The sequence below is a fragment of the Salmo salar genome, unplaced genomic scaffold (genome assembly GCF_965601325.2).
Source record: "Salmo salar unplaced genomic scaffold, fSalSal1 ptg000619l, whole genome shotgun sequence".
Classification (NCBI taxonomy): Eukaryota; Metazoa; Chordata; class Actinopteri; order Salmoniformes; family Salmonidae; genus Salmo; species Salmo salar.
Window position 1 is genome coordinate 730,373 of NW_027675443.1, and position 27,300 is coordinate 757,672.

The 27,300-nt window shown below is 42.9% G+C and overlaps 1 protein-coding gene across 2 annotated transcripts; it reads left to right on the forward strand.

The window, feature by feature from the left end:
* Positions 1-1,788: 1,788 nt before the first annotated feature.
* On the forward strand, positions 1,789-27,005 carry LOC123731747 (tripartite motif-containing protein 16-like). 2 transcript variants are annotated; one of them, XM_082972242.1, is made up of 11 exons: positions 1,789-1,885; positions 2,955-3,053; positions 12,682-12,798; positions 14,924-15,040; positions 15,392-15,476; positions 15,606-15,834; positions 17,956-18,052; positions 18,339-18,512; positions 23,824-23,997; positions 24,236-24,282; positions 24,826-26,980. In XM_082972242.1, exons 2-11 carry the CDS (start codon positions 2,971-2,973, stop codon positions 25,350-25,352), a joined length of 1,650 nt encoding a protein of 549 aa, XP_082828368.1. In that variant the 5' UTR covers positions 1,789-1,885; positions 2,955-2,970; the 3' UTR covers positions 25,353-26,980. The 2 variants fall into 2 exon arrangements, with proteins under 2 accessions (XP_082828368.1, XP_082828367.1); XM_082972241.1 differs by having other exon boundaries at positions 15,392-15,834; positions 24,826-27,005.
* The last annotated feature ends 295 nt before the right edge of the window (positions 27,006-27,300 follow it).

The following is a 27,300-nucleotide window of genomic DNA, read 5'->3' on the forward strand; positions in this document are numbered from 1 at the left end:
ATCAGAAACCTCTGTCTACCATAGCAGGAGCCCCGTCGGGGACCACAGAGTTGACTCTTCTAATGACAAGCCATGCTGCGTAAACAATTGTTCCAGCTTTGTGAATAGGATGTCCCCGGTGGTGTGTCCTTCCAGGGGAACGTCCCTGGAGGTGTGTCCTTCCAGGGGAACGACCCCGGTGGTGTGTCCTTCCAGGGGAACGACCCCGGTGGTGTGTCCTTCCAGGGGAACGACCCCGGTGGTGTGTCCTTCCAAGGGAAAGTCCCCGGTGGTGTGTCCTTCCAGGGGAACGTCCCCGGTGGTGTGTCCTTCCAGGGGAACGTCCCCGGTGGTGTGTCCTTCCAGGGGAACGTCCCCGGTGGTGTGTCCTTCCAGGGGAACGTCCCCGGTGGTGTGTCCTTCCAGGGGGACGTCCCCGGTGGTGTGTCCTTCCAGGGGAACGTCCCCGGTGGTGTGTCCTTCCAGGGGAACGTCCCCGGAGGTGTGTCCTTCCAGGGGAACGTCCCCGGTGGTGTGTCCTTCCAGGGGAACGACCCCGGTGGTGTGTCCTTCCAGGGGAACGTCCCCGGTGGTGTGTCCTTCCAGGGGAATCAGTGCCAGTAGCTCTTCTTTAAAGTCATTTTCATGAAAATAACAGACATATACACACAACTGTGCTACATGGGTGTTGTCAGTTCTCTCATCAATAGCCAGTGGAAAATGCTCAGCCTGACTGAGCCCCTCCAGAAAAATCCTATGCACATCATCCACCAGAGCACGGACACGGTGTCCGGCTGTTGTCACAGACAGGGGCACCTGTTTGACAGACGCAATTATGCTATCCATAGACTTGTCTGTAGCCAATTCCTCCAAAACTGTCATCATGCACTTTTTAAACAGCTCTGCGTCTGTGAAGGGCATGTTGTGTTTGGTTAGAACCCAGGATGATTTTAGGAAGCACTTGGACCTTCTGTTGTTGGGTCAGGCCATGAAGGAGGATTCTACTGCCATGTTTGTAGGTTGTAGTTAATGCTTCAGTGTTTCTGCGTCGGGCTTCTGTCTGGGGTGGGAAGTCCACTTTTAAAGTACCATGTAATGTACCATCATAATGCCGTCTGAGATTGCATTATTTGCAAACAGTGAACTTCATTGCAAACAAGACACACTGGCTTGGCATTGGATAAAGATGGTAAGATGAATGCATATCTCTCTGTCCATTCTTCCCTGAAACTTAGATTTTCATTATCCACCTTTCTTTTGCTACTTTTGAGAGTGACATGTTCTCTTGCTATCAAGCGAATTGTTCTGAATGAATGTTGATATTAATAAAGTAGTGTAGACTACAGTAGACTACGTAGACCTGTTTTTACCCACCAATCAACACACAGAAATATAAACAAACAAATATAATTGAATAGAGATATTGGTGATTTTATGAACTTAATCAGATCAAAATGAATGAATGTATTATGTACTAATCAAATGTGTTAAACATGTTGTTCCATTTGTAGTGTAGACTTAATAATTGTGCTAATATTATATGCTAATTATGTTCTGGCCCAATCAGAAAAAAATTGGCCCGAAGCCAAACCTAGTTGACGAACCCTGTTTTATAGTATGCCATGGCCTTTACTGGCCATCTGCTGTTATGTTTATGATATACTATGGTGTTGTTGATGAACCCTGTTTTATAGTATGCCATGGTCTTTACTGGCCAACTGCTGTTATGTTTATGATATACTATGGTGTTGTGTCACTAGACTTTGACCAGATATTATTACATCCAAAGATCAACTGTACCTGAACATAGATACAGAGACACTTGTCATCAGGAAGCTGCTCTCTCAGCACAACGGAAAATATCTCAATGACTTGACATGTTCTGGTTGTGAATTCAGGCTACAAGGTAAGAATCTTCCCAGGGATTATTGTAAAGTGTGTAGATAAATTAAATGTATGGTTTTATATTAGTATAGTGAATGACAGTAAAACACTCAGATATAACAGTCAATTTCACCTGGGACAGCTACGTGACAGTTCAATCATACAAAATGGTGCTAACTGGGCGTAGGCAAGTCAAATTCAAAAACATATTGTTCATATATCGTATTATACGATTCGTATATCGTGGTAATTTTACAATTTGTAAAAATGTTAATGTATCATAGTTGTAAATCATTTTTCAGAATATCAGAACATGTTGTTTTCTAAACTACAATGAGCTCCTGCTTACTGTGTAATTTGGTATGAAACCACTGAACATACTTTTCTTAACATTGTTATTATGAACTGAATTCAGTAACACCATAATAAAATCATACCTGTTGAACAAAGCAACACACTAGAATGAGAGAAGTTATTAAAAGAGAAAGTGAAACATAATTATTATTAATATTATTATTACTACTACATGGAGAAAAGGTGAAAAATATTAAATCACCTGACTGTTTGGATGTGTCTGTTAGTAAATGTTTTATTTCTAAGAGATAATGAATAAAAGAGAACAATTGACCTTCAATAATTAGTTGTCACTGTGTTAACCACAACCAACATGCTGGATCTCTGTTTAGTTGTCACTGTGTTAACCACAACCAACATGCTGGATCTCTGTTTAGTTGTCACTGTGTTAACCACAACCAACATGTTGGATCTCTATTTAGTTGTCACTGTGTTAACCACAACCAACATGCTGGATCTCTGTTTAGTTGTCACTGTGTTAACCACAACCAACATGCTGGATCTCTGTTTAGTTGTCACTGTGTTAACCACAACCAACATGTTGGATCTCTATTTAGTTGTCACTGTGTTAACCACAACCAACATGCTGGATCTCTGTTTAGTTGTCACTGTGTTAACCACAACCAACATGCTGGATCTCTGTTTAGTTGTCACTGTGTTAACCACAACCAACATGCTGGATCTCTGTTTAGTTGTCACTGTGTTAACCACAACCAACATGCTGGATCTCTGTTTAGGGGACAGTGCTCTAAAATGAGTCTCTCTGGGGAGAGAGAGGAGGGGGGCCCTGCCTCTAAAATGAGTCTCACTGGGGAACATGGCACCAAATCTAAGAGGTGAGATGACCATTTTTTAAAATAATTTATGAAGAGTTTATATCCAAAACGCTATATCCAACAGTTTTTGACATTTGTGTTTTTTCATCAGAAATGAATGATTAAGGGTGTGTAAAATATTATTGTTCTAAGATTTTCAATTAATAGATTTTAGCATATGACATTTTACTGAGAACATCACAGCAAGATAAAACAAATATTGTTGCATTCTGTAGATTCTCCTGTTTCATTCTGATCTATAGAGCCCCACAGTGGAGGTGTCATAATACCCATAACACCTAGTGGTCAAACAGGGAAATGGTTCCAATAGTTTTATAGAGCCCCACAGTGGAGGTGTCATAATACCCATAACACCTAGTGGTCAAACAGGGAAATGGTTCCAATAGTTTTATAGAGCCCCACAGTGGAGGTGTCATAATACCCATAAACACCTAGCGGTCAAACAGGGAAATGATTCCAATAGTTTTATAGAGCCCCACAGTGGAGGTGTTATAGTACCCATAACACCTAGCGGTCAAACAGGGAAATGGTTTCAATAGTTTTATAGAGCCCCACAATGGAGGTGTCATTATACCCATAACACCGTGTGGTCAAACAGTGAAATGGTTCCAATAGTTTTTCCAATAAAAAACATGAGCTGGCGCACAACCAGATATTTTTTTTTATGTGGAGGTTCTGCCTAACGGCAAATAAACTATTAGCTATAATAAATAAAGAGAGTCACACACTCCATATATAAACTCCCAGTAATTTATTGGGTATTTACCAACGTTTCAGCATCACTGTGCCTTCTTCAGGGTGATGTCATGAATACTTGAACCAGGTTATATAGACAAACAGGGCAATTAGTGCAACCAATGACAATAGTGAGGGGTGTGTCATAATTATTAAGTTAATTAGAATGAATTAATGAAACTGTTAAAAAACAATAGTTTATGGCATATTAAATATATTACGCTATTGTTATCGTTTAGAAAAATACTTGAATATTGTACATAACATTACCATCAACATACATACCTCCTCTCTATGGTAGAGCAACATGCTCAATGCCTGTGTATTTGAGGGAGGAGATTGGATGGTGAGCTTCAACAAAGTGAGCTGCTACTGGATAGTCAATGTTTGAATGTGCACATGAGCCACGTTTGAAGTTCCCATTTGGAATGGGTGTGAAGAGTGTCTAAGTGGGCTCAGGGGGCAGGTCAGATCTCACCAAGATATCTACAATATTGCAACCACGCTTATAGACCACCAGTGGGGGTTCCTTACAGACCACCAGTTGGGGTTCCTTATAGACCACCAGTGGGGGTTCCTTATAGACCACCAGTGGGGGTTCCTTATAGACCACCAGTGGGGGTTCCTTATAGACCACCAGTGGGGGTTCCTTACAGATCACCAGTGGGGGTTCCTTATAGACCACCAGTGGGGGTTCCTTATAGACCACCAGTGGGGGTTCCTTATAGACCACCAGTGTGGGGTTCCTTATAGACCACCAGTTGGGGTTCCTTATAGACCACCAGTTGGGGTTCCTTACAGACCACCAGTGGGGTTCCTTGAAGAGGTGTGCAATTTTTTTTGTCTGATTGCAGAATATGCCAGTGCTTTTTCAGTATTGCTTTCATTTTCTCTGAATACTTGGTGTACTTGGTGCAAAAGACGGTTATTTTTCTTCTTTGGTTGAGTTGTTAGCAATTCCTCTCTTGATTTTTGAGATATTTTCATAATTGCAGCATCAAGAGTTTTGTCCTTGTAGCCTCTCATTTTGAATGTATCTGTCATTGTTTTAGCATTGCTGTCAAAATCCAATAGTTTTTCCACCATACATTAGAAACACTTAAAATAAGTGATGTTTTGTGTAGGGTGGAGTGGTGCGGCGGTCCTTGTGGGCAAATTTAGTCATCAAAGTCTGTCATCCATATCTCTGGATTGATGGTGCTTTCAAGACAACTCTAGCAAGAGACCAGAGTTCCCGACTTGGAATTTCGAGTTGGATGACCGTTCAAACCGTGTCTTCTCAGTCGGAGCTCATTTTTTTTCAGAGTTTCCAGTTGTCCTGAACTCACTGAAGTCTGAGATTTCCCAGTTTCCAGTTGTTTTGAATGCAGCAGAATTCATGCTGGATTCACAGCATGGCCAATGTATTCAACCTTTTCTGTCCCATGGTGTTGCATGTGAATGTTTATCATTTTAAGCTTGAAAAAGAGACCCTAAACGCAGAATTGGACCACCCACCCTCTCCACTGAATTGTCTGGCTAGTGATTGCTTTGCAATGCTTGCAGTTAGCCACTGATTCCTTTCAAACCACTCATTCCAAACTACTCATTGCTAGCTAAGATTTTCAACATATGATGTTGACATGATCAGTCCAATCAAAGCTACGGTAAATATAACGTGATTTGACGTCCTTTTATCTGTGGCCAATGACCTTGAGCCTTTTGGATGGGCACTTCTAATGTAACTCTATGGCAGCACCCAATGGGCTTGAATTTTCAAGCTCTCCCTGTAGATTTTGCGGTGACGTAGTGTCTCTATGAGTGACAAAACACTAAGCCAATCAAGGCGCAACTACAGAAAGTTACCAACCCCTACGCTCAGTATTTCTATTATCCAGATACCTGCTGGTACCTCTTAACTGGTTAGGACAGCTCATGAGGCTATTATCCAGATACCTGCTGGTACCTCTTAACTGGTTAGGACAGCTCATGAGGTTATTATCCAGATACCTGCTGGTACCTCTTAACTGGTTAGGACAGCTCATGAGGCTATTATCCAGATACCTGCTGGTACCTCTTAACTGGTTAGGACAGCTCATGAGGTTATTATCCAGATACCTGCTGGTACCTCTTAACTGGTTAGGACAGCTCATGAGGTTATTATCCAGATACCTGCTGGTACCTCTTAACTGGTTAGGACAGCTCATGAGGCTATTATCCAGACACCTGCTGGTACCTCTTAACTGGTTAGGACAGCTCATGAGGTTATTATCCAGATACCTGCTGGTTCCTCTTAACTGGTTTGGACAGCTCATGAGGCTATTATCCAGATACCTGCTGGTACCTCTTAACTGGTTAGGACAGCTCATGAGGTTATTATCCAGATACCTGCTGGTACCTCTTAACTGGTTAGGACAGATCATGAGGTTATTATCCAGACACCTGCTGGTACCTCTTAACTGGTTAGGACAGCTCATGAGGTTATTATCTAGATACCTGCTGGTACCTCTTAACTGGTTAGGACAGCTCATGAGGTTATTATCCAGATACCTGCTGGTACCTCTTAACTGGTTAGGACAGATCATGAGGTTATTATCCAGACACCTGCTGGTACCTCTTAACTGGTTAGGACAGCTCATGAGGTTATTATCCACATACCTGCTGGTATCCTAAATATCTGCCACTAGATAGGACACATAATAATAAAAAATGAATATTATTATTGTAACCCACTGTAAAGACTGGGTTTAGTTGATTGTGTTGCACTGCTCATGTCTGCGTTGTGGAACGTCCCGCTTTCGCGTACAGAAATACCCGTGTCCCCGTACGGTGTGGCACCAAGCATATTGTCCAGTTACAAGCAGAGTGGGCTGAGGTGATCTTGGGGAACAACGACATAGTTCATTACAGTGTTGAGACGCCAAAGTTTATTGTTCAATTTGCTTTTTGCTTAATGGTCAGGGAAAGTATGAGTGTAGCCAGATCCTTTTCCCTTGCTATCCTTGTTTAATTTTGTGGTTCACCGGATTCGTCATCATCCTCGAGACGAGGGACAGACGAACGACCTGCTAGCTAGCAAAGCTAGTCGGTACAGCTAGGTAAGCTAGCTACTATACCAGAAGCATCCTAGTTATCCTAGCTAGTCGGTACAGCTAGGTAAGCTAGCTAGCTACTCTACCAGCAGCATCCTAGTTCCCCTAGCCACCACTACATCATCACCAGCTGCCTGTATTTCTTGTGGACTGATGGAGCTCCCCGGTTGTTTCTTCCAGCTGTTAAATCCCGTGGAGGGCTCCTCCCTCTCTCATTGACGGATGCTGGATACCTCTGTCCGGTTCTTCTCTCTTCACTAGATGGACGGTGACTTTAGTGTTTAACCTCTATGGGCTAGGTGGGACGCTAGCGTGCCACCCGTGGTGCACTCCATCAACAGCAGGTGCATTTCAAGAGCGGCAAATTTGAATCCAAATAAATGTCAAAATTCAAATTTTTCAAAAATACAACTATTTTACACCATTTGAAAGATAAACATCTCCTTAATCTAACCACGTTTTACGATTTCAAAAAGGTTTTACGGCGAAAGCATAAATTTAGAGTATGTTAGGACAGTACATTTACAAGAGTTGTGTGTAATGTTTTGTCAAGTCAAAGACAGGGTCACCAAAACCATAAAACCAGCTAAAATGATGCACTAACCTTTTACAATCTCCATCAGATGACACTCCTAGGACATTATGTTAGACAATGCATGCATTTTTAGTTCTATCAAGTTCATATTTATATCCAAAAACAGCGTTTTACTATGGCATTGATGTTGAGGAAATCGTTTCCCTCCAATAACCGGCAGTCAAGTCAGCGTCACAAATTAAATAATTAAAATTAGAAAACATTGGTAAAATATTATATTGTCATTTAAAGAATTATAGATTTACATCTCTTGAACGCAATCAACTTGCCAGATTTAAAAATAACCTTACTGGGAAATCACACTTTGCAATAATCTGAGCACTGCGCCCAGAAAAATACGCGTTGCGATACAGACTAGACGTCATGTTGGGGAGATCTAAAATCGAAAATACTATGTAAATAATCCATTACCTTTGATTCTCTTCATCAGATGTCACTTCCAGGTATCACAGGTCCATAACGAATGTAGTTTTGTTCAAAAAAGCTCATCATTTATGTCCAAAAATCTCCGTCTTGTTAGCACATGATCTAAGCCAGCCGGACTTCTCGTCATGAACGAGGGGAAAAAATATATTTCCGTTCGTTCAAACATGTCAAACGTTGTATAGCATAAATCATTAGGGCCTTTTTTAACCAGAACATGAATAATATTCAAGGTGGACGAATGCATACTCTTTTATAACGTATTGGAACGAGGGTACCCAACATGAACTCGCGCGCCAGGTGTCTAATGGGACATCATCGTTCCATGGCTCTTGTTCGGTCAGATCTCCCTCCAGAAGACTCAAAACACTTTGTAAAGGCTGGTGACATCTAGTGGAAGCAATAGGAAGTGCCAAAATATTCCTCAGCCCCTGTGTTTTTCAATGGGATAGGTTTAAAGTCAATACAACACATCAGGTATCCACTTCCTGTCAGAAAATGTCTCAGGGTTTTGCCTGCCAAATGAGTTCTGTTATACTCACAGACACCATTCAAACAGTTTTAGAAACTTTAGAGTGTTTTCTATCCATATATAATAAGTATATGCATATTCTAGTTACTGGGTAGGATTAGTAACCAGATTAAATCGGGTACATTTTTTTTATCCAGACGTGCAAATGCTGCCCCCTAGCCCTAACAGGTTAAAACCCCTAAACCTAACAATCAATCAAATGTATTTATAAAGCCCTTTTTACATCAGCATCTTACCCTACGTATTACCTATTTTAGCCTTAACCCTAATTCTTTTAGAAACGGTTTTAGTAATAATATGTTAGTAAATACCATTATAGTACAAAATAGCATTTTGATTATTTTGTTAATCAAAACCTGTCTAAGTGTTTTGCTGTTTTTGTTTTGTTATTTTATTACATTATTATTGCAAGGCAGAACATTTGATAAACAAGCCACCTTTGAAAAATAAAACTAATGTGGTTTGAACTTGGTGACCAAGTAACCTCTATGTGAAAGTCCATCAATTGGTGTGGGATAGGTGGGGCAGGTTTGAGACTGATCTAAGGAATTAACCAGAAAAATACACTTTATTTCTGCCTCACCAACTGCCTCACCAATGTCTGTAAGTAAATTAATTACTTTTAATTGCTACATTTCCAATAGATGGCAGCATAAGACCACGAAGCATCAGTTATAGGCTACAAGCAGCAATATGATTGACATAAAATAGCATGCAACCACAAAGACTATGTCCCATGATTTTCTAAAATGGTCACTCATTACTTTAGTTAGCTATATATCTCATATTAGGGCTGTGTTGCTTTTGGGAGAGCAAAAAAATAGTAACTACAGCAGGTATTGAACCCCGGCCAAATAATCACTAGTCAGATGCTCTATCCCAATGGTGCCCAGGACGTCGATTGGTCGACCGGTCGATCGCAAACTTCTTTCTAGTAGAACGCATAAAAGTTTAAAAAATGTATCCACACAAAATATATATTTTGGCAATTCACAGCGTTACCATTGAGTCTGCTTAAAAATGATGAGGTCCACAGTTCTGAAGCACCGTATGCTTTGCTTACAGGTTAGCTTCTTTCTCGAATATTACTGCAAAGCCAAAATATTTTTTTTAAAACTGTTTTTTAAACAAATAAATAATTTCAAATGAAATAAAACATTTAAAAAATCTCGACCTCCATCACTTTTATTGTCACAAAAATCACAATTAAAATCCAGCTCCACAGCCACCTCTAGATCCCACAGCACACTCCTGCAGTGGAACCAGTGCTGATAGAAGTCACAGCACACTCCTGCAGTGGAACCAGTGCTGATAGAAGTCACAGCACACTCCTGCAGTGGAACCAGTGCTGGCAGAAGTCACAGCACACACCTGCAGTGGAACCAGTGCTGGCAGAAGTCACAGCACACACCTGCAGTGGAACCAGTGCTGGCAGAAGTCATAGCACACACCTGCAGTGGAACCAGTACTGGCAGAAGTCACAGCACACTCCTGCAGTGGAACCAGTGCTGGCAGAAGTCACAGCACACACCTGCAGTGGAACCAGTGCTGGCAGAAGTCACAGCACACACCTGCAGTGGAACCAGTGCTGATAGAAGTCACAGCACACTCCTGCAGTGGAACCAGTACTGGCAGAAGTCACAGCACACTCCTGCAGTGGAACCAGTACTGGCAGAAGTCACAGCACACACCTGCAGTGGAACCAGTGCTGGCAGAAGTCACAGCACACACCTGCAGTGGACCAGTACTGGCAGAAGTCACAGCACACACCTGCAGTGGAACCAGTACTGGCAGAAGTCAGTGCCAACACAAGAAAAACCACACAGCCATTTTCCAAGCAGGATAGGGGTGACAAAAACCAGAAATACAGCAAAAATTAAGCACTAACCTTTGACGATCTTCATCAAATGACACTCCTAGGACTTCATGTTACACAATACATGTATGTTTTGTTCGATAAAGTTCATATTTATATCCAAAAACCCAATTTCACTCTGAGACTGAGGCAGATATATATTATTACTGTGTAAAAGCTAGTAGTACTACTGATTTCTCTGAGAGTGAGACAGATATATATTATTACTGTGTAAAACCTAGCAGTATGTCACAATATTCTCCTTCATCTGAAGATATCTCAAAAACTCTGTCAGAAAATGTGGACCAATACGCAGCGGATTGCGTGATCAACATCATGTTTATTAACTATGATGTACACGGAAAACAATAAACACGAAATGACAGAGTGACAGTTTCACAGGCTATACAAATACTTACAGCAGTGCGAAATAAAACAACCCACAAGCCCAAGAGAAACACACACCTAATATATGACTCCCAATCAGGAACAACAATATCCAGCTGTTCCTGATCAGGAGTCACAAGACTAACACAGAAACAGAACAACTAGAAACTACATACAACACACAACTTCTGCCACATCCTGACCAAATACTAAACAACTACTCCCTCTGCTGGTCAGGACGTGACAGTAACCCCCCCCCCCCCCCCCCCCTAAAGGTGCAGACACTGGAATGCACCTTAAAAGAAAACACACCAAAAAATCCCCCAATACTACTACTACAAAAAAAAAAAATACCCCCTAAACAAAAAGGGGAGGGAAGGGAGGGTGGCTGCCGTCAACGACGGCACCTGTGCAACACCCCCCCCTCCCCATACCAACCTATATTGGAGGCGGCTCAGGTGCGGGACGTGGACCCCGCTCCACCCTCGGCGTCGCCCACTTAGGTGGCGCCACTGGCCGCGTCGAAGGACTGCTGCGCCCGGCGACCCTGGCTGCGCCCGGCTGGCTGGCGACCCTGGCTGCGCCCGGCTGGCGGCCCTGGCTGCGCCCGGCTGGCGGCCCTGGCGGCTCCAGACTGGCGGGCGGCCCTGGCGGCTCCAGACTGGCGGGCGGCTCTGGCGGCTCCAGACTGGCGGGCGGCTCTGGCGGCTCCAGAATGGCGGGCGGCTCTGGCGGCTCCAGACTGGCGAGGCTGGGCTGACGCACTAGAAGCCTGATGCGTGCGGCTGGTACTGGACATGCCAGCCTGGAGACACGCACCTCAAGGCTAGTGTGTGTAGCGGGAAACACTGGACCGTAGATGCCCACTGGCGGTCTCGAGCACAGGACTGGCATCACCCCTACTGGCTGGATGGCCACTTTGCCCTGGCACATGCGGGGCGCTGGTACTGTGCGTACCGGCCTGAAAATACCCAGCCTCGCCACAGCACCCATCACCCCAAAGCACGGGACCTGTCCAGTATGTCTCTTCCCAAAAAGGGTACGGGGAGCTGGCCTGGGGCTCCATCCATGCCCAGCCAAACTACCCTTGTGCCCCCCCAAAAAAAATACTTGGGGCTGCCTCTCGGGCTCCCTTACTAGCCATGTTCCCCGGTCCTCACCAGATTTCCTCCGCTGCTTGGTCCTTTTAAGGTGGGTTGTTCTGTCACGATATTCTCCTTCGTCTGAAGATATCTCAAAATCACTGTCAGAAAATGTGGACCAATACGCAGCGGATTGCGTGCTCAACATCATTTTTATTAACTACGATGTACACGGAAAAAAATAAACACGAAATGACAGCGTGACAGTTTCACAGGCTATACAAATACTTACAGCAGTGCAAAATAAAAACAACCCACAACCCCAAGAGAAAAACACACACCTAATATATGACTCCCAATCAGGAACAACGATATCCAGCTGTTCCTGATCAGGAGTCACAAGACTAACACAGAAACAGAACAACTAGAAACTACATACAACACACAACTTCTGCCACTTCCTGACCAAATACTAAACAACTACTCCCTCTCCTGGTCAAGACGTGACACAGTACTACTGATTTCTCTGAGAGTGAGGCAGATATATATTATTACTGTGTAAAACCTAGCAGTACTATTGATTTCTCTGAGAGTGAGGCAGATATATATTATTATTGTGTAAAACCTAGCAGTACTACTGATTTCTCTGAGAGTGAGGCAGATATATAGAATTTTACAAAAAAACATGACTGTTTGTCTTTCTGAAATGAAACCATCAAGTGATAGATTTTAAACTAATACATGTCTGTCATTGAACAACCCCATGCCATGATTAGATAGTGAAAAAACACACCAATCTCTTTCAGAATTTCTTTAAACAATAAAAGTAAATGTTCGAACATTTCTGAAAAGTGATATATAGCGTTTTGGAATTAAACTCTTCTTATGTTTCCCCATCTGAGCTCAGAGTAGATGAGAGATGTAATGTTTGTCTCTGTTGTGTTGAAGCTCAATCAAGCAGGAGAGACCAGCTTCCCCTGTACCCAGCTGTGTGTCCATGAAGAGTGACAAGTCTATGTATCAACCTCTAAACTTTAGAGTGGGAGACTTTTCTACTGAACAAAGGTAAGAAGAACTCATGGGTCAAGAAGAACTCATAAACAACACTGTCTCTAGTCATTTCTCCTCTCCGTTTCCCATTTCATTTTGTTGTTTTCATAATCCGTAGGCTAATCCTTTTGTCCATTTTCATAGTCCTAAAATAATTTTAAACAAACACAACATTCCCTGCCTGTGTGTCTGTGTGTGTGTCTGTGTGTGTGTCTGTGTTTGTGTGTGTGTCTGTGTGTGTGTGTGTCTGTGTGTCTGTCTGTCTGTCTGTGAGTGTGTGCACTCCCTGGATGACGAGATGTAATCTTTATCCTGATTGCCTAGTCACTTTTATTCCTACCTACATGTACATATTACTTCAACTACCTGGTACCCCTGCACATTGACTCAGTACTGGTACTCCTTATAGTCTCATTAATACCTCAACTACCTGGTACCCCTGCACATTGACTCAGTACTGGTACTCCTTATAGCCTCATTATTACCTCAACTACCTGGTACCCCTGCACATTGACTCAGTACTGGTACTCCTTATAGTCTCATTATATCCTCAACTACCTGGTACCCTGCACATTGACTCAGTACTGGTACTCCTTATAGCCTCATTATTATTATTTTATTGTGTTATTATTTCCTTTTTTTATTTAGTGAATTGTTCTTATTTTTTAACTGCATTGTTGGGAAAGGGCTCATAAGTTAGAAATCCATGGTAAAGTGTTCCCCTGTTGTATTCGGCGCATGTGAGAAATACAATTTGATTTGATTTGAAGCTCATTGGCAGAAACACGTCACTGGGTCTAACGGTCGTCTCGTGCTGAACAGATCATGTTCGGATGTTGAAGCCCGGTGGCTGGAAAAACTCCCTAGAAAGGCAGGAACCTAGGAAGAAACCTAGAGAGGAACCAGGCTCTGAGAGGTGGCCAGTCCTCTACTGGCTGTACTGGGTAGAGAGGAACCAGGCTATGAGGGGTGGCTAGTCCTCTTCTGGCTGTGCTGGGTAGAGAGGAACCAGGCTATGAGGGGTGGCCAGACCTCTTCTGGCTGTGCTGGGAGGAGATTATAACAGTACATGGCCAAGATGTTCAAACGTTCATAGATGACCAGCATGGTCAAAAAATAATCACAGTGGTTGTAGAGGTTGGAACAGGTCAAAACCTCAGGAGTAAATGTCAGGTTGCTTTTCATAGTTGAGCATTCAGAGGTCGAGACAACAGTTGTGGTAGAGAGGGAGAGAGAGAGAGGGTGTAAACAGCAGGTGAGAGAGAGAGGGTCGAAACAGCAGGTTCGGGACAAGGTAGCAGGTCTGGTGAACAGGTCAGGGTTCCATAGCTGCAGGAAGACCAGCAGAAACTGGATCAGCAGCATGGTTGGACGTCCGGCTTTCATTTGAACATCATTTTATACGTCACTTGTTTCTCTTTGTATTTGTAGATAACTTTGTTCTAAAGTTAGCGGCGGTCACAGAGAGACTGATAAACCATGTGATTCTATGTTTAGCTGAGATCTTGTGTGTATGAAGTGAAGCGGGGTGCACTAAGCTGTTCAACATTAATAACGATGGTTTTGGGAAACAGCTCAGAGATTTAATGATGCTCCTACAAAGGTTTTAATGATGAACTTGGCTTTAAGATGCTTTTGGGAAACCAGGTCCTGGATAAAAACATCTGATAAATTCAAAAGTAAATGTTTTACATACAGATTTCATATTACTGTATTTAATAATTATTTTTACATTTTTAAATATTGATGTCACAAATGTTTCATTTGTACAGTTCTTTATTAAAAATGTATTTATTTGTTACATTTGACTGTGTAAAACTTAAAATATGTATAAAATCTAGCAGTACAACTTATTTCTCTGAGTGAGGCAGATATATAGCATTTAGCAAAAAAAACAGATTATTTGAAACCATCAAGTGATATATTTTAAACAAATACATGTCTGTTATTGAACAACCCCATGCCATGATTAGATAGTGAAAAAACACACCAATCTCTTTCAAAATGTCTTTAAGAAATAAAAGCTTATTAACAAACATTTCTGAAAAGTGATATGAAGCGTTTTGGAATGAAACTCTTGTTTCCCCATCTGAGCTCAGAGTAGATGAGAGATGTAATGTTTTTCTCTGTTGTGTTGAAGACCAATAAAGCGGAAGAGACCAGCCTCCCCTGTTCCCAGCTGTGTGTCCATGAAGAGTGACTGGTCTATGGGTCTACTTATAAACTTTAGAAAGGGAGACCTTTCTACTGAACAAAGGTAAGAAGAACTCATGGGTCATGGTCAGTGAGTTAAACAACATTGTATCATTTCTCCTCTCCCATTTTCCCATTTCTTTTGTTGTTTTCATAATCCATAGGCTAATCCTTTTATCCATTTGTATAGTCCTAAAACAATATTAAACAAACACAACATTCCCTCCGTGTGTGTGTGTGTGTGTGTGTGTGTGTGTGTGTGTGTGTGTGTGTGTGTGTGTGTGTGTGTGTGTGTGTGTGTGTGTGTGTGTGGGTGTGTGTGTGTGGGTGGGTGTGTGTGTGGGTGGGTGTGTGTGTGGGTGGGTGTGTGGTCGGTCCCTGGATGAGGAGATGTAATCTCATGTTTTGTCCACAGAAACCAACAGGAGAGATCAGAGTCAGAGATTCTCAGTGGTCCGTCTTCCCAGGGTCATCCAACAGACCTGGCCTCCATATTCAGTGTGTGTGGTCCTGTTATGTACATTTGTTTTTGTTTACCTCAAGTGAAGTTGAACTGTCAATCGTTCATTAATGTATTGATGAGAAAGCATTTCTTCTCTTGCTTAACTTATTTACTTTATTTATTTCAGGTGCTTGAAGAGAATATTATGACATTTGTGAAGAACGAGCTGAAGATGTTCAAGAGGATTCTTAGTCCAGAACTCCCAGAAGGCTTTGAGAGTCAGAAGCAGGATAAGGAAGTGGTGGATGCTGAAGATGAGAACCAGGCGAGCAGTGCAAGAGAGGGGGCTCTGAAGATCACACTGCACGTCCTGAGGAAAATGAATCAGAAGGAACTTGCTGACTCACTGGAGAAAAGTAAGATCTGTCTGCCTCATGTTGAATGCTGTTTTATAACATTTAAAAGCTGTAGCTAAAGTACAGCTAAAGTAGCTGTGTATCTCAATGATATTGTAGCAGCCTTAACACAACACCTAGAGACCTCATCAATTAGCAGCAGGGATGTGTTGGGGTGACTAATTTAGAGAGAGAGGGAGAGAGAGAGAAAGGGAGAGAGATGAGAGACAGGAGGAGAGAGGGAGAACATTGATAATACCATCAATAATACCAATAATAATATAATCAGTCACACCAGTCTGTATTGCATTATGAAAACATGTACACATTTATACAGTCAGTTAAGAGAATAAATTATTATAATTTAAACGTTATAATAGTCCTACAATACCGTAGGCACTAAAACAGACATAATATTAATATCCTCTGTGTTATATCTAGATTCAGATGAGCTTGCTGTGATTTGCCAACGTGAACTCAAATCTAATCTAAAGAAGAAGTTTCAATGTGTATTTGAGGGGATCGCTAAACAGGGAAACCCAACACTTCTCAATAAGATCTACACAGAGCTCTACATCACAGAGGGTGGAACAGGAGAGGTCAATAATGAACATGAGCTGAGACAGATTGAGACAACAACCAGGAAACAAGCAAGACCAGAGACTGCAATCAAATGTAACGACATCTTCAAAACCTTAACTGGACAAGACAAACATATCAGAACTGTGCTGACAAAGGGAGTCGCTGGCATTGGAAAAACAGTCTCTGTGCAGAAGTTCATTCTGGACTGGGCTGAAGGAAAAGCAAATCAGGATAAGCAATTTGTATTTTCATTTCCTTTTCGGGAGCTGAATTTGATGAAAGGAAACAAACACACTTTCATTGAACTTCTCAATCACTTCTCAATGGAAACCAAAGAATCAAGAATCTCCAACTACGACAAGTACAAAGTTCTGTTCATCTTTGATGGTCTGGATGAGTGCTGACTGCCCCTAGACTTCCAGAAGAACAAGATCTGTTGGGACGTCACAGAGTCAACCTCAGTGGATGTTCTGCTGACAAATCTTATCAAGGGAAATCTGCTTCCCTCTGCTCTCATCTGGATAACTACCCGACCTGCAGCAGCCAATAAGATCCCTTCAGGGTGTGTTGACCAGGTGACAGAGGTACGAGGGTTCAATGACCCACAGAAGGAGGAGTACTTCAGGAAGAGATTCAGTGATGAGGATCTGGCCAATAGAATCATCTCACACATAAAGACATCAAGGAGCCTCCACATCATGTGCCACATTCCAGTCTTCTGTTGGATTTCTGCAACAGTCCTTGAACACATGCTGAAACATAAGAGAGAAGAGATGCCCAAGACTCTGACTGAGATGTACACATACCTTGTGGAGTTTCATACCGAACAGAAGAATGAAAAGTATCTTGGGAAAGAAGAGACAGGTCCACACTGGAATACAGACAGCATTCTGTCACTGGGAAAACTGGCTTTTCAACAGCTTGTGAAAGGCAATCTGATTTTCTATGAAGAAGACCTGAAAGAGGCTGGCATTGATGTCAATGAAGCCTCAGTGTACTCAGGATTGTGCACACAGCACTTTAAAGACGAATGTGGGCTGTACCAGGACAAGGTTTACTGCTTCGTGCATCTGAGCATTCAGGAGTTTCTGGCTGCTGGATATGTGTTCCTCTCTTTCATCAACAACAATGAGAATCTAATGGACAAACAGCAATCAACGTCCAATAACTTTTCTGTGAGGATCAGACAAAGGCGTAAATTTACTTTCTACAAGAGTGCTGTGGATAAAGCCTTACAAAGTCAGACAGGAAACCTGGACCTTTTCCTCCGCTTCCTTCTGGGCCTCTCACTGGAGTCCAATCAGAGGCACTTACGAGGTTTACTGACAAAGACAAGAAGCAGCTCACAGAGCCATGACGAAACAGTCAAGTACATCAAGGAGAAGATCAGGGAGAATCCCTCTCCAGAGAGGAGCATCAATCTGTTCCACTGTCTGAATGAACTGAATGACCATTCTCTAGTGGAGGAGATCCAAAGCTTCCTGAGCTCAGGAAGTCTCTCAAAACCCAACCTGTCACCTGCACAGTGGTCAGCTCTGGTCTTTGTTTTGCTGACTTCAGAAAAGGAGCTGGATGTGTTTGACCTGAAGAAATACTCCAGATCAGAGGAAGGTCTTCTGAGGCTGCTGCCAGTAGTCAAAGCATCCAGAGCTGTTCTGTGAGTAAATAAAATGACATTTAAGAACTAATCATTAGGCAGAAATGTTAAGTTTAGAGAAAAATATATATTATAATATGTATATAATATTATATTGAAAAACATATTGAATAAATGCATTGACGTTCACATTAGTATACAATTATGACCATACACTTCTAGGAGACGGAAGATGAATCTATATGTTGTTGGGGAGAATAAACCAAATGCATCTGCCATTGTCCTTCTACACTACTGGTGTTAAATTAACAGTGTGTTTGTGAAGTCATTATGATCTCTTTGTCAGGCTGTCAGGCTGTGGAGTCATAGAGGAAGGCTGTGCTTCTCTGGTCTCAGCTCTGGAGTCAAACCCCTCACACCTGAGAGAGATGGATCTGAGTAACAATGACCTGAAGGATTCAGGAGTGAAGCTGCTCTCTGCTGGACTGGGGAATCCCCACTGTAAACTGGAGACTCTGAGGTCAGTATTCCTGTAGTTGGTCAACAAGTGATAACTGTTCACCAGATCCACATGTGTTTACCAGGCACACATAGTCCACAACATATGTGTTTGGACAGTGAAGCTTACAGTTTTAAATTGGTTGCTATGCTCCAGCATTTTGGATTTGAGATAGATTGTTTCAAATTTGGTGACACTACAGAATGTCACTTTTTTTAAGGGTATTCATACCTATCGGTTTCACTGTTTAGAAATGAATTGTGAATTGTTAATAATGACGAATAACAAAGTTACAGAGGCACAAAAATCAGAAAAAAATGCTAACCTCCTGTTATTGGTAATGGTGAGAGGTTAGCATGTTTTGTTGTAGCCTCTGTTATTGGTAATGGTGAGAGGTTAGCATGTTTTGTTGTAGTCTCTGTTATTGGTAATGGTGAGAGGTTAGCATGTTTTGTTGTAGTCTCTGTTATTGGTAATGGTGAGAGGTTAGCATGTTTTGTTGTAGCCTCTGTTATTGGTAATGGTGAGAGGTTAGCATGTTTTGTTGTAGCCTCTGTTATTGGTAATGGTGAGAGGTTAGCATGTTTTGTTGTATCCTCTGTTATTGGTAATGGTGAGAGGTTAGCATGTTTTGTTGTTGTTGTATCTTTTTCACTCATTGTTATTAATGATTCATTCATGATCTTTCTCAATCATGGCATCATCAGGATTGATTTAGTAGTGTTTAGAACCATGTTATCTAATCAATTAGACAAATTATTCCAGTCATCATCCACCATTTAATTATTGGGCAAAACATAACCCAAAACACAACCAAACAAACTGACTACAAGGTAGACGAAATCCGAGCAAGGGTTGCCTTCCAGAGAGACATCAGAGATTGGAACATTCTTTGTTTCACGGAAACATGGCTCACTCGGGACACGCTATCAGAGTCGGTACAGCCACCGGGTTTCTTCACGCATCGCGCCGACAGAAACAAACATCTCTCTGGTAAAAAAAAGGCTGGGGGGGTATGCCTTATGATTAACGAGATGTGGTGTGATCATAACAACATACAGGAACTCAAGTCATTTTGTTCACCTGACCTAGAATTCCTTACAATCAAATGCCGACCGCAATATCTACCAAGATAATTCTCTTTGATTATAATCACAGTCGTGTATATCCCCCCCAAGCAGACACATCGACGGACCTGAAAGAACTTCATTGGACTCTATGTAAACTGGAAACCACATATCCTGAGGCTGCATTTATTGTAGCTGGGGATTTTAACAAGGCTAATCTGAAAACAAGACTCCCTAAATTTTATCAGCATATCGAATGCGCGACCCGGGCACGAAAAATCCTGAACCATTGTTACTCTAACTTCCGTGACGCCCTGCCCTCTTTTTGGAAAATCTGACCACGGCTCCCAGCCTATAGACAGAAACTAAAACAGGAAACACCTGTTGAACAGACCTATCTGATTACACGCTTCAAGATTGCTTCAATCACGTGGACTGGGATATGTTCCGCATAGCGTCGGACAATAACATTGATGAATACGCTGAGTAAGTTTATCAGCAAGCACATCGGTGATGTTGTACCCACAGCGACTATTAAAACCTTCTCAAACCAGAAACCATGGATTGATGGCAGCATTCGAGCAAAACTGAAAGCGCGAACCACTTTTAATCAGGGCAAGGCGACCGGAAACATGACCGAATACAAACAGTTTAGCTATTCCCTCCGCAAGGCAATCAAACAAGCTAAGCGTCAGTATAGAGACAAAGTAGAGTCGCAATTCAACGGCTCAGACACGAGAGGTATGTGACAGGGTCTACAGTCAATCACGAACTACAAAAAGAAAACCAGCCCCGTCGCGGACCACGATGTCCTGCTCCCAGACAAACTAAACAACTTCTTTGCTCGCTTTGAGGACAATACAGTGCCAACGACACAGCCCGCTACCAAAACCTGCGGGCTCTCCTTCACCGCAGCCAATGTGAGTAAAGCATTTAAATGTGTTAACCCTCACAAGGCATCCCTAGTCGTGTCCTCAGAGCATGCGCAGACCAGCTGGCTGGTGTGTTTACGGACATATTCAATCCATCCTTATCCCAGTCTGCTGTTCCCACATGCATCAAGAAGGCCACCACTGTTCCTGTTCCCAAGAAAGCTAAGGTAACTGAGCTAAATGACTATCGCCCCATGGCACTCACCTCCGTCATCATGAAGTGCTTTGAGAGACAAGTCAAGAATCATATCACCTCCACCCTACCTGACACCCTAGACCCACTCCAATTTGCTTACCACCCCAATAGGTCCACATATGATGCAATCGCAATCACACTGCACACTGCCCTAACCCATCTGAATACCTATGTAAGAATGCTGTTCATTGACTACAGCTCAGCATTTAATACCATAGTACCCTCCAAACTCGTCATTAAGCATGAGACCCTGGGTCTCAACCCCGCCCTGTGCAGCTGGGTCCTGGACTTCCTGACGGGCCGCCCCCAGAGGTGAGGGTAGGAAACAGCATCTCCACCCCGCTGATCCTCAACACTTGGGCCCCACAAGGGTACGTTCTCAGCCCTCACCTGTACTCCCTGTTCACGCATGACTGCGTGGCCATGCACGCCTCCAACTCAATCATCATGTTTGCAGATGACACTACAGTGGTAGGCTTGATTACCAACAACAACGAGACAGGGAGGAGGTGAGGGCCCTCGGAGTGTGGTGTCAGGAAAATAACCTCACACTCAACGTCAACAAAACAAAGGAGATGATTGTGGACTTCAGGAAACAGCAGAGGGAGCACCCCCCATCCACATCGACGGGACCGTAGTGGAGAAGGTGGAAAGTTTTAAGTTCCTCGGCGTACATATCACGGACAAACTGAAATGGTCCACCCACACAGACAGCGTGGTGAAGAAGGCGCAACAACCGATGTCACAGGAAGGCCAAAAAGATCATCAAGGACAACAACCACCCGAGCCACTACCTCCAGAAGGCGAGGTCAGTACAGATGCATCAAAGCTGGGACCAAGAGACTGAAAAACAGGTTCTATCTCAAGGCCATCAGACTGGTAAACAGCCATCACTAACATTGAGTGGCTGCTGCCAGCAAACTGACTCAAATCTCTAGCCACTTTAATAATTACAAATTGGATGTAATAAATGTATCACTAGTCACTTTAAACAATGCCACTTTATATAACGTTTACATACCCTACATTACTCATCTCATATGTATATACTGTACTCTATACCATCTACTGCATCCTGCTTATGCCGTTTGGCCATCGCTCATCCATATATATTTTTATGTACATATTCTTATTAATTCCTTTACACTTGTGTGTATATAAGGTAGTTGTTGTGAAATTGTTAGATTACTTGCTAGATATTACTGCACGGTAGGAACGAGAAGCACAAGCATTTCACTACATTCGCATTAACATCTGCTAACCATGTGTATGTGACAAATAAAATTTGATTTGATTTGAAATGCGTCAATGTCACCTCATATGAAACATTTGATCTCAATTCCAAAATGCTGGAGTATAGAGACAAATCTAAAATGTTAGCTTCACTGTCAAAATAGATATGGTGTGGACTGTATACTCAATACAATCTAAATCTGATACCTCACTGTCTCTTTTGACTGATACTGCTTTTTAAACTGGTCTGGTCAGTCTACTCAAATATTTCTATTATACACTGCTCAAAAAAATGAAGGGAACACTAAAATAACACATCCTAGATCTGAATGAATGAAATAATCTTATTAAATACTTTTATCTTTACATAGTTGAATGTGCTGACAACAAAATCACACAAAAATAATCAATGGAAATCCAATTTATCAACCCATGGAGGTCTGGATTTGGAGTCACACTCAAAATTAAACTGGAAAACCATACTACAGGCTGATCCAACTGATGTAATGTCCTTAAAACAAGTCAAAATGAGGCTCAGTAGTGTGTGTGGCATTGGTGGATGGAGCGAGACATGATGTCCCAGATGTGCTCAATTGGATTCAGGTCTGGGGAACGGGCGGGCTAGTCCATAGCATCAATGCCTTCCTCTTGCAGGAACTGCTGACACACTCCAGCCACATGAGGTCTAGCATTGTCTTGCATTAGGAGGAAACCAGGGCCAACCGCACCAGCATATGGTCTCACAAGGGGTCTGAGGATCTCATCTCGGTACCTAATGGCAGTCAGGCTACCTCTGGCGAGCACATGGAGGGCTGTGTGGACCCCCAAAGAAATGCCACCTCACACCATGACTGACCCACCGCCAAACCGGTCATGCTGGAGGATGTTGCAGGCAGCAGAACGTTCTCCACGGCGTCTCCAGACTGTCACGTCTGTCACATGTGCTCAGTGTGAACCTGCTTTCATCTGTGAAGAGCACAGGGCGCCAGTGGCGAATTTGCCAATCTTGGTGTTCTCTGGCAAATGCCAAACGTCCTGCACGGTGTTGGGCTGTAAGCACAACCCCCACCTGTGGACGTCGGGCCATCATACCACCCTCATGGAGTCTGTTTCTGACCGTTTGAGCAGACACATGCACATTCGTGGCCTGCTGGAGGTCATTTTGCAGGGCTCTGGCAGTGCTCCTCCTGCTCCTCCTTGCACAAAGGCGGAGGTAGCGTTCCTGCTGCTGGGTTGTTGCCCTCCTACGGCCTACTCCACGTCTTCTGATGTACTGGCCTGTCTCCTGGTAGCGCCTCCATGCTCTGGACACTACGCTGACAGATACAGCAAGCCTTCTTGCCACAGCTCGCATTGATGTGCCATCCTGGATGAGCTGCACTACCTGAGCCACTTGTGTGGGCTATAGACTCTGTCTCATGCTACCACTAGAGTGAAAGCACCGCCAGCATTCAAAAGTGACCAAAACATCAGCCAGGAAGCATAGGAACTGAGAAGTGGTCTGTGGTTACCACCTGCAGAACCACTCCTTTATTGGGGGTGTCTTGCTAATTGCCTGTAATTTCCACCTGTTGTCTATTCCATTTGCACAACAGCATGTGACATTTATTGTCAATCAGTGTTGCTTCCTAAGTGGACAGTTTGATTTCACAGAAGTGTGATTGACTTGGAGTTACATTGTGTTGTTTAAGTGTTCACTTTATTTTTTTGAGCAGAATACATTTTTCTATCTACAACTAATACTTTGAGAATTTGTCATTTCTAATAATGATACATTAATTTATGAATAGATATGGCAGGTTTCAGGACTCTGATGTATCTGAATATGTTGAAAAAATATACTGCCACTATTTTCACCACCAAAGAATAGCAGTGTGATTTTAATATGATTTGACTCTTTGCAGGCTGTCAGGCTGTCTAGTCACTGAGGAAGGCTGTGCTTCTCTGGTCTCAGCTCTGAGGTCAAACCCCTCACACCTGAGAGAGCTGGACCTGAGCTACAATCACCCAGGAGACCCAGGAGTCAGACTGCTCTCTGCTGGACTGGAGGATCCACACTGCAGACTGGAGAAACTCAAGTATGTAGAGGGTTTATGTCAATGTTCATATCAGACATGTTTGACTTATCAGGCTAGTTAATACAAACACCCACACACGCTGGATACAAACACACAGACAAACATTTGCTTGAAGTTATATGCATGTGTGTTTGTCCAGTGTGTGACTTGTGTGTGTGTGAGGTGTGTGTGTGTGTGTGTGTGTGAGAGTTCAGGTGTATCCCTCAATGACTGCCTGTTCTTCTGCTTACCACTACAGTGTGGAACATGGTGGAGAGAACACAATGAAACCTGGGCTTAGAAAATGTGAGTGTTGACTGTTGTGAAGAATATGACTAAGAATAATTCTTAATTCAAGTTAAGTCAAAGTCAAAGACCACCATCATTACTTACTTGGTCATATTAAATATCAGCTGTAGTTCTACAGAAGCAGAAATCAGGGTCACCAAAGTTTACAAAGAGTTGCTTTGACAATGTGTGTGTCTGTTCGTGTTACATAAGAAATGTGTTTGTGTTCATGCATGCATACAGGTGTGTGTGTGTGTGTGTGTGTGTGTGTGTGTGTGTGTGTGTGTGTGTGTGTGTGTGTGTGTGTGTGTGTGTGTGTGTGTGTGTGTGTGTGTGTGTGTGTGTGTGTGTGTGTGTGTGTGTGTGTGTAATTAATGGGAATACGTGTGTTTTATATTACCATACAGTATAACATATGATCATTCAACAAGTCTCAAGTTACTTTAACTTCTCCTTTTGATACATAGAAACATCCACATTAAATGAATTAGTGAAAAGTGAGTTAACATTCTAATGTGAATGATGATGATTTCTAATATTGTGTCTGGTTTCATCCATCAGATGTCTGTGATCTCACACTGGACCTAAACACAGTAAACAGACTCCTCTCACTGTCTGAGGAGAACAGAAAGGTGACATGGAGGAGAGAAGAGCAGCCGTATCCTGATCATGCAGAGAGATTTGAGGGCTGGGGACAGGTGCTGTGTAGAGAGGGTCTGACTGGGCGCTGTTACTGGGAGGTAGAGTGGAGTGGGAAAGGGGCTGTTATAGGAGTGACATATAAAGGAATCAGCAGGAGAGGAGGGGTTAATGACTGTTATCTTGGATACAATGACAAGTCCTGGAGTCTGTTCTGCTCTGACAACAGTTACTCTGCCTGTCACAATAATAATCTCACTGCCATAGACGTCCCCTCCTCCAGCCCCCACAGAGTAGGAGTATATCTGGACTGGCCAGCTGGCACTCTGTCCTTCTATAGAGCCTCCTCTGACACACTGACCCACCTGTACACATTTACCTCCACATTCACTGAGCCCCTCTATCCAGGGTTGTGGGTTCATAATGACTCCTCAGTGTCCCTGAAATAATATCATGACACACACACTGGACACAAACAACTGGACACACACACACACTGGACTCACACACACACACTGCACTCACTCAGAAACAGCCTCGTACATTTGCAATATGTTCAATTCATTTTGACATCACGAAAATGGCGACATTTAGAAATTTCCCACAGTCGCAGGACTAGGTGCATGGAAACCACCTCGGCCCATAGAGATGGACCCCAACGTTTCTGTCCGATACCTCATTCAAGGACCCCGTAGCAACGCCTGGAAAAAGTGGATTTTCAGCACCAATTAAGATCGTTGCTTGGGCACCAAATGACCTATCGAGCTGTAACTTGGGATTCAGGGTCGCCTCACATAGGCTTACACATAATGTCAGAGCTGGACCCGCAGCTAGAACGTAACTACGTGTTTTATGTTTTTTTTATGGTTTAAACTGAAGACGCTGGGAATTATGGGCCTGCTCTGAAATATGTCATAGTTGGCTTCTAAACGAGTTGGAAAAAGTGGGTTTGGTGTCAGATGATATCAGTTTGGTGTCAGAATGACATCTAATTGACTGATGGACGCTGACTAGCTGGGTGACTTTTGTACATTTGCAATGGAGAGGAACCACAGTCACTGCCCAGCCATCCCGAGTTCATCGGGCCAGTCAATTATGCATTTCTGCAGTATTTTTGAGCATGCCAAATTTGTGATGCTAAATGCCCATTGAAACATATTGCAAATGTAAGGCGCATTTGCAATATGATTCAACAGTGAAAAAACATCACCAAAATGACATGATGAAATCAACACAACGAGCGATGGAGAGGAACCACAGTCACTGCCCGGCCATCCCGAGTTCATCAGCCCAGTCAATTATGCATTTCTGCAGTATTTTTGAGCATGCCAAATTCGTGATGCTAAATGCCCATTGAAACATATTGCAAATGTAACACGCATTTGCAATATGATTCAACAGTGAAAAAACATCACCAAAATGCACATGATGAAATCAACACAACGAGCGATGGAGAGGAACCACAGTCACTGCCCGGCCATCCCGAGTTCATCGGGCCAGTCAATGTACAGCCGTGCACCTGGTGATTGGAAAAAAAATCTAAAGAATTTTTTTAAACGGTCCAGAAAGCACTTTTTTAAGGGGGTGATACGTTTTTGAAAAAACTTTCACATTTTCTACATTTGACTCTTCGGTGTTGACTTGTGTTACATTTGCAATTTGAAAATTCACGGTGGAGCGCGCTCGCCATCTATAGGATTTTTGGTGCGGGACACTTGGCATTTGCCATATGAAATTTGCAATATGATTTGGATGAATGTGGACCGCATTGGGTGGTATTGTGCATCGTGTGTATGATTGTGCAGTGCCAATATGTTGCCATGTTATTTTGTCCATTTCAGGGGGGTGTTCCCTTACTATGAACAAATCTTTATTTTATGAACAAGTCTTTTAAATGGATATATTCTTTCTACAGCTTATCAGAGTACACACAATATGTTCCCCCTGTTGATGACGTTTGTTATGCATTAAGGTTGAACCAAAAGACTACATGTAACAAATATGAAATGAAATACAAAACAATTAAATATGTGAAATTGAATTAAACAAATTGTAGAATTTGTACAACAGTGGTGTAATGCAGGGTCACTATAGCAACAGTGTTGTGATGCAGGTCACTATAGCAACAGAGTGTTGTGATGCAGGGTCACTATAGCAACAGAGTGTTGTGATGCAGGGTCACTATAGCAAAAGAGTGCTGCGAAGTCATCATAAGAGAGGGAGATTCTAGACACACACTCTCTCAGCCTGCTCTCTGCTCTCTCTCTCTGCTCTCTCGATCTCTCTCTGCTCTCTCTCTCTGCTCTCTCTGCTCTCTCTCTCCCTCCTCTCTCTCTGCTCTCTCTCTGCTCTCTCTCCTCTCTCTCCTCTCTCTGCTCTCTGTCTGCTCTCTCTCTC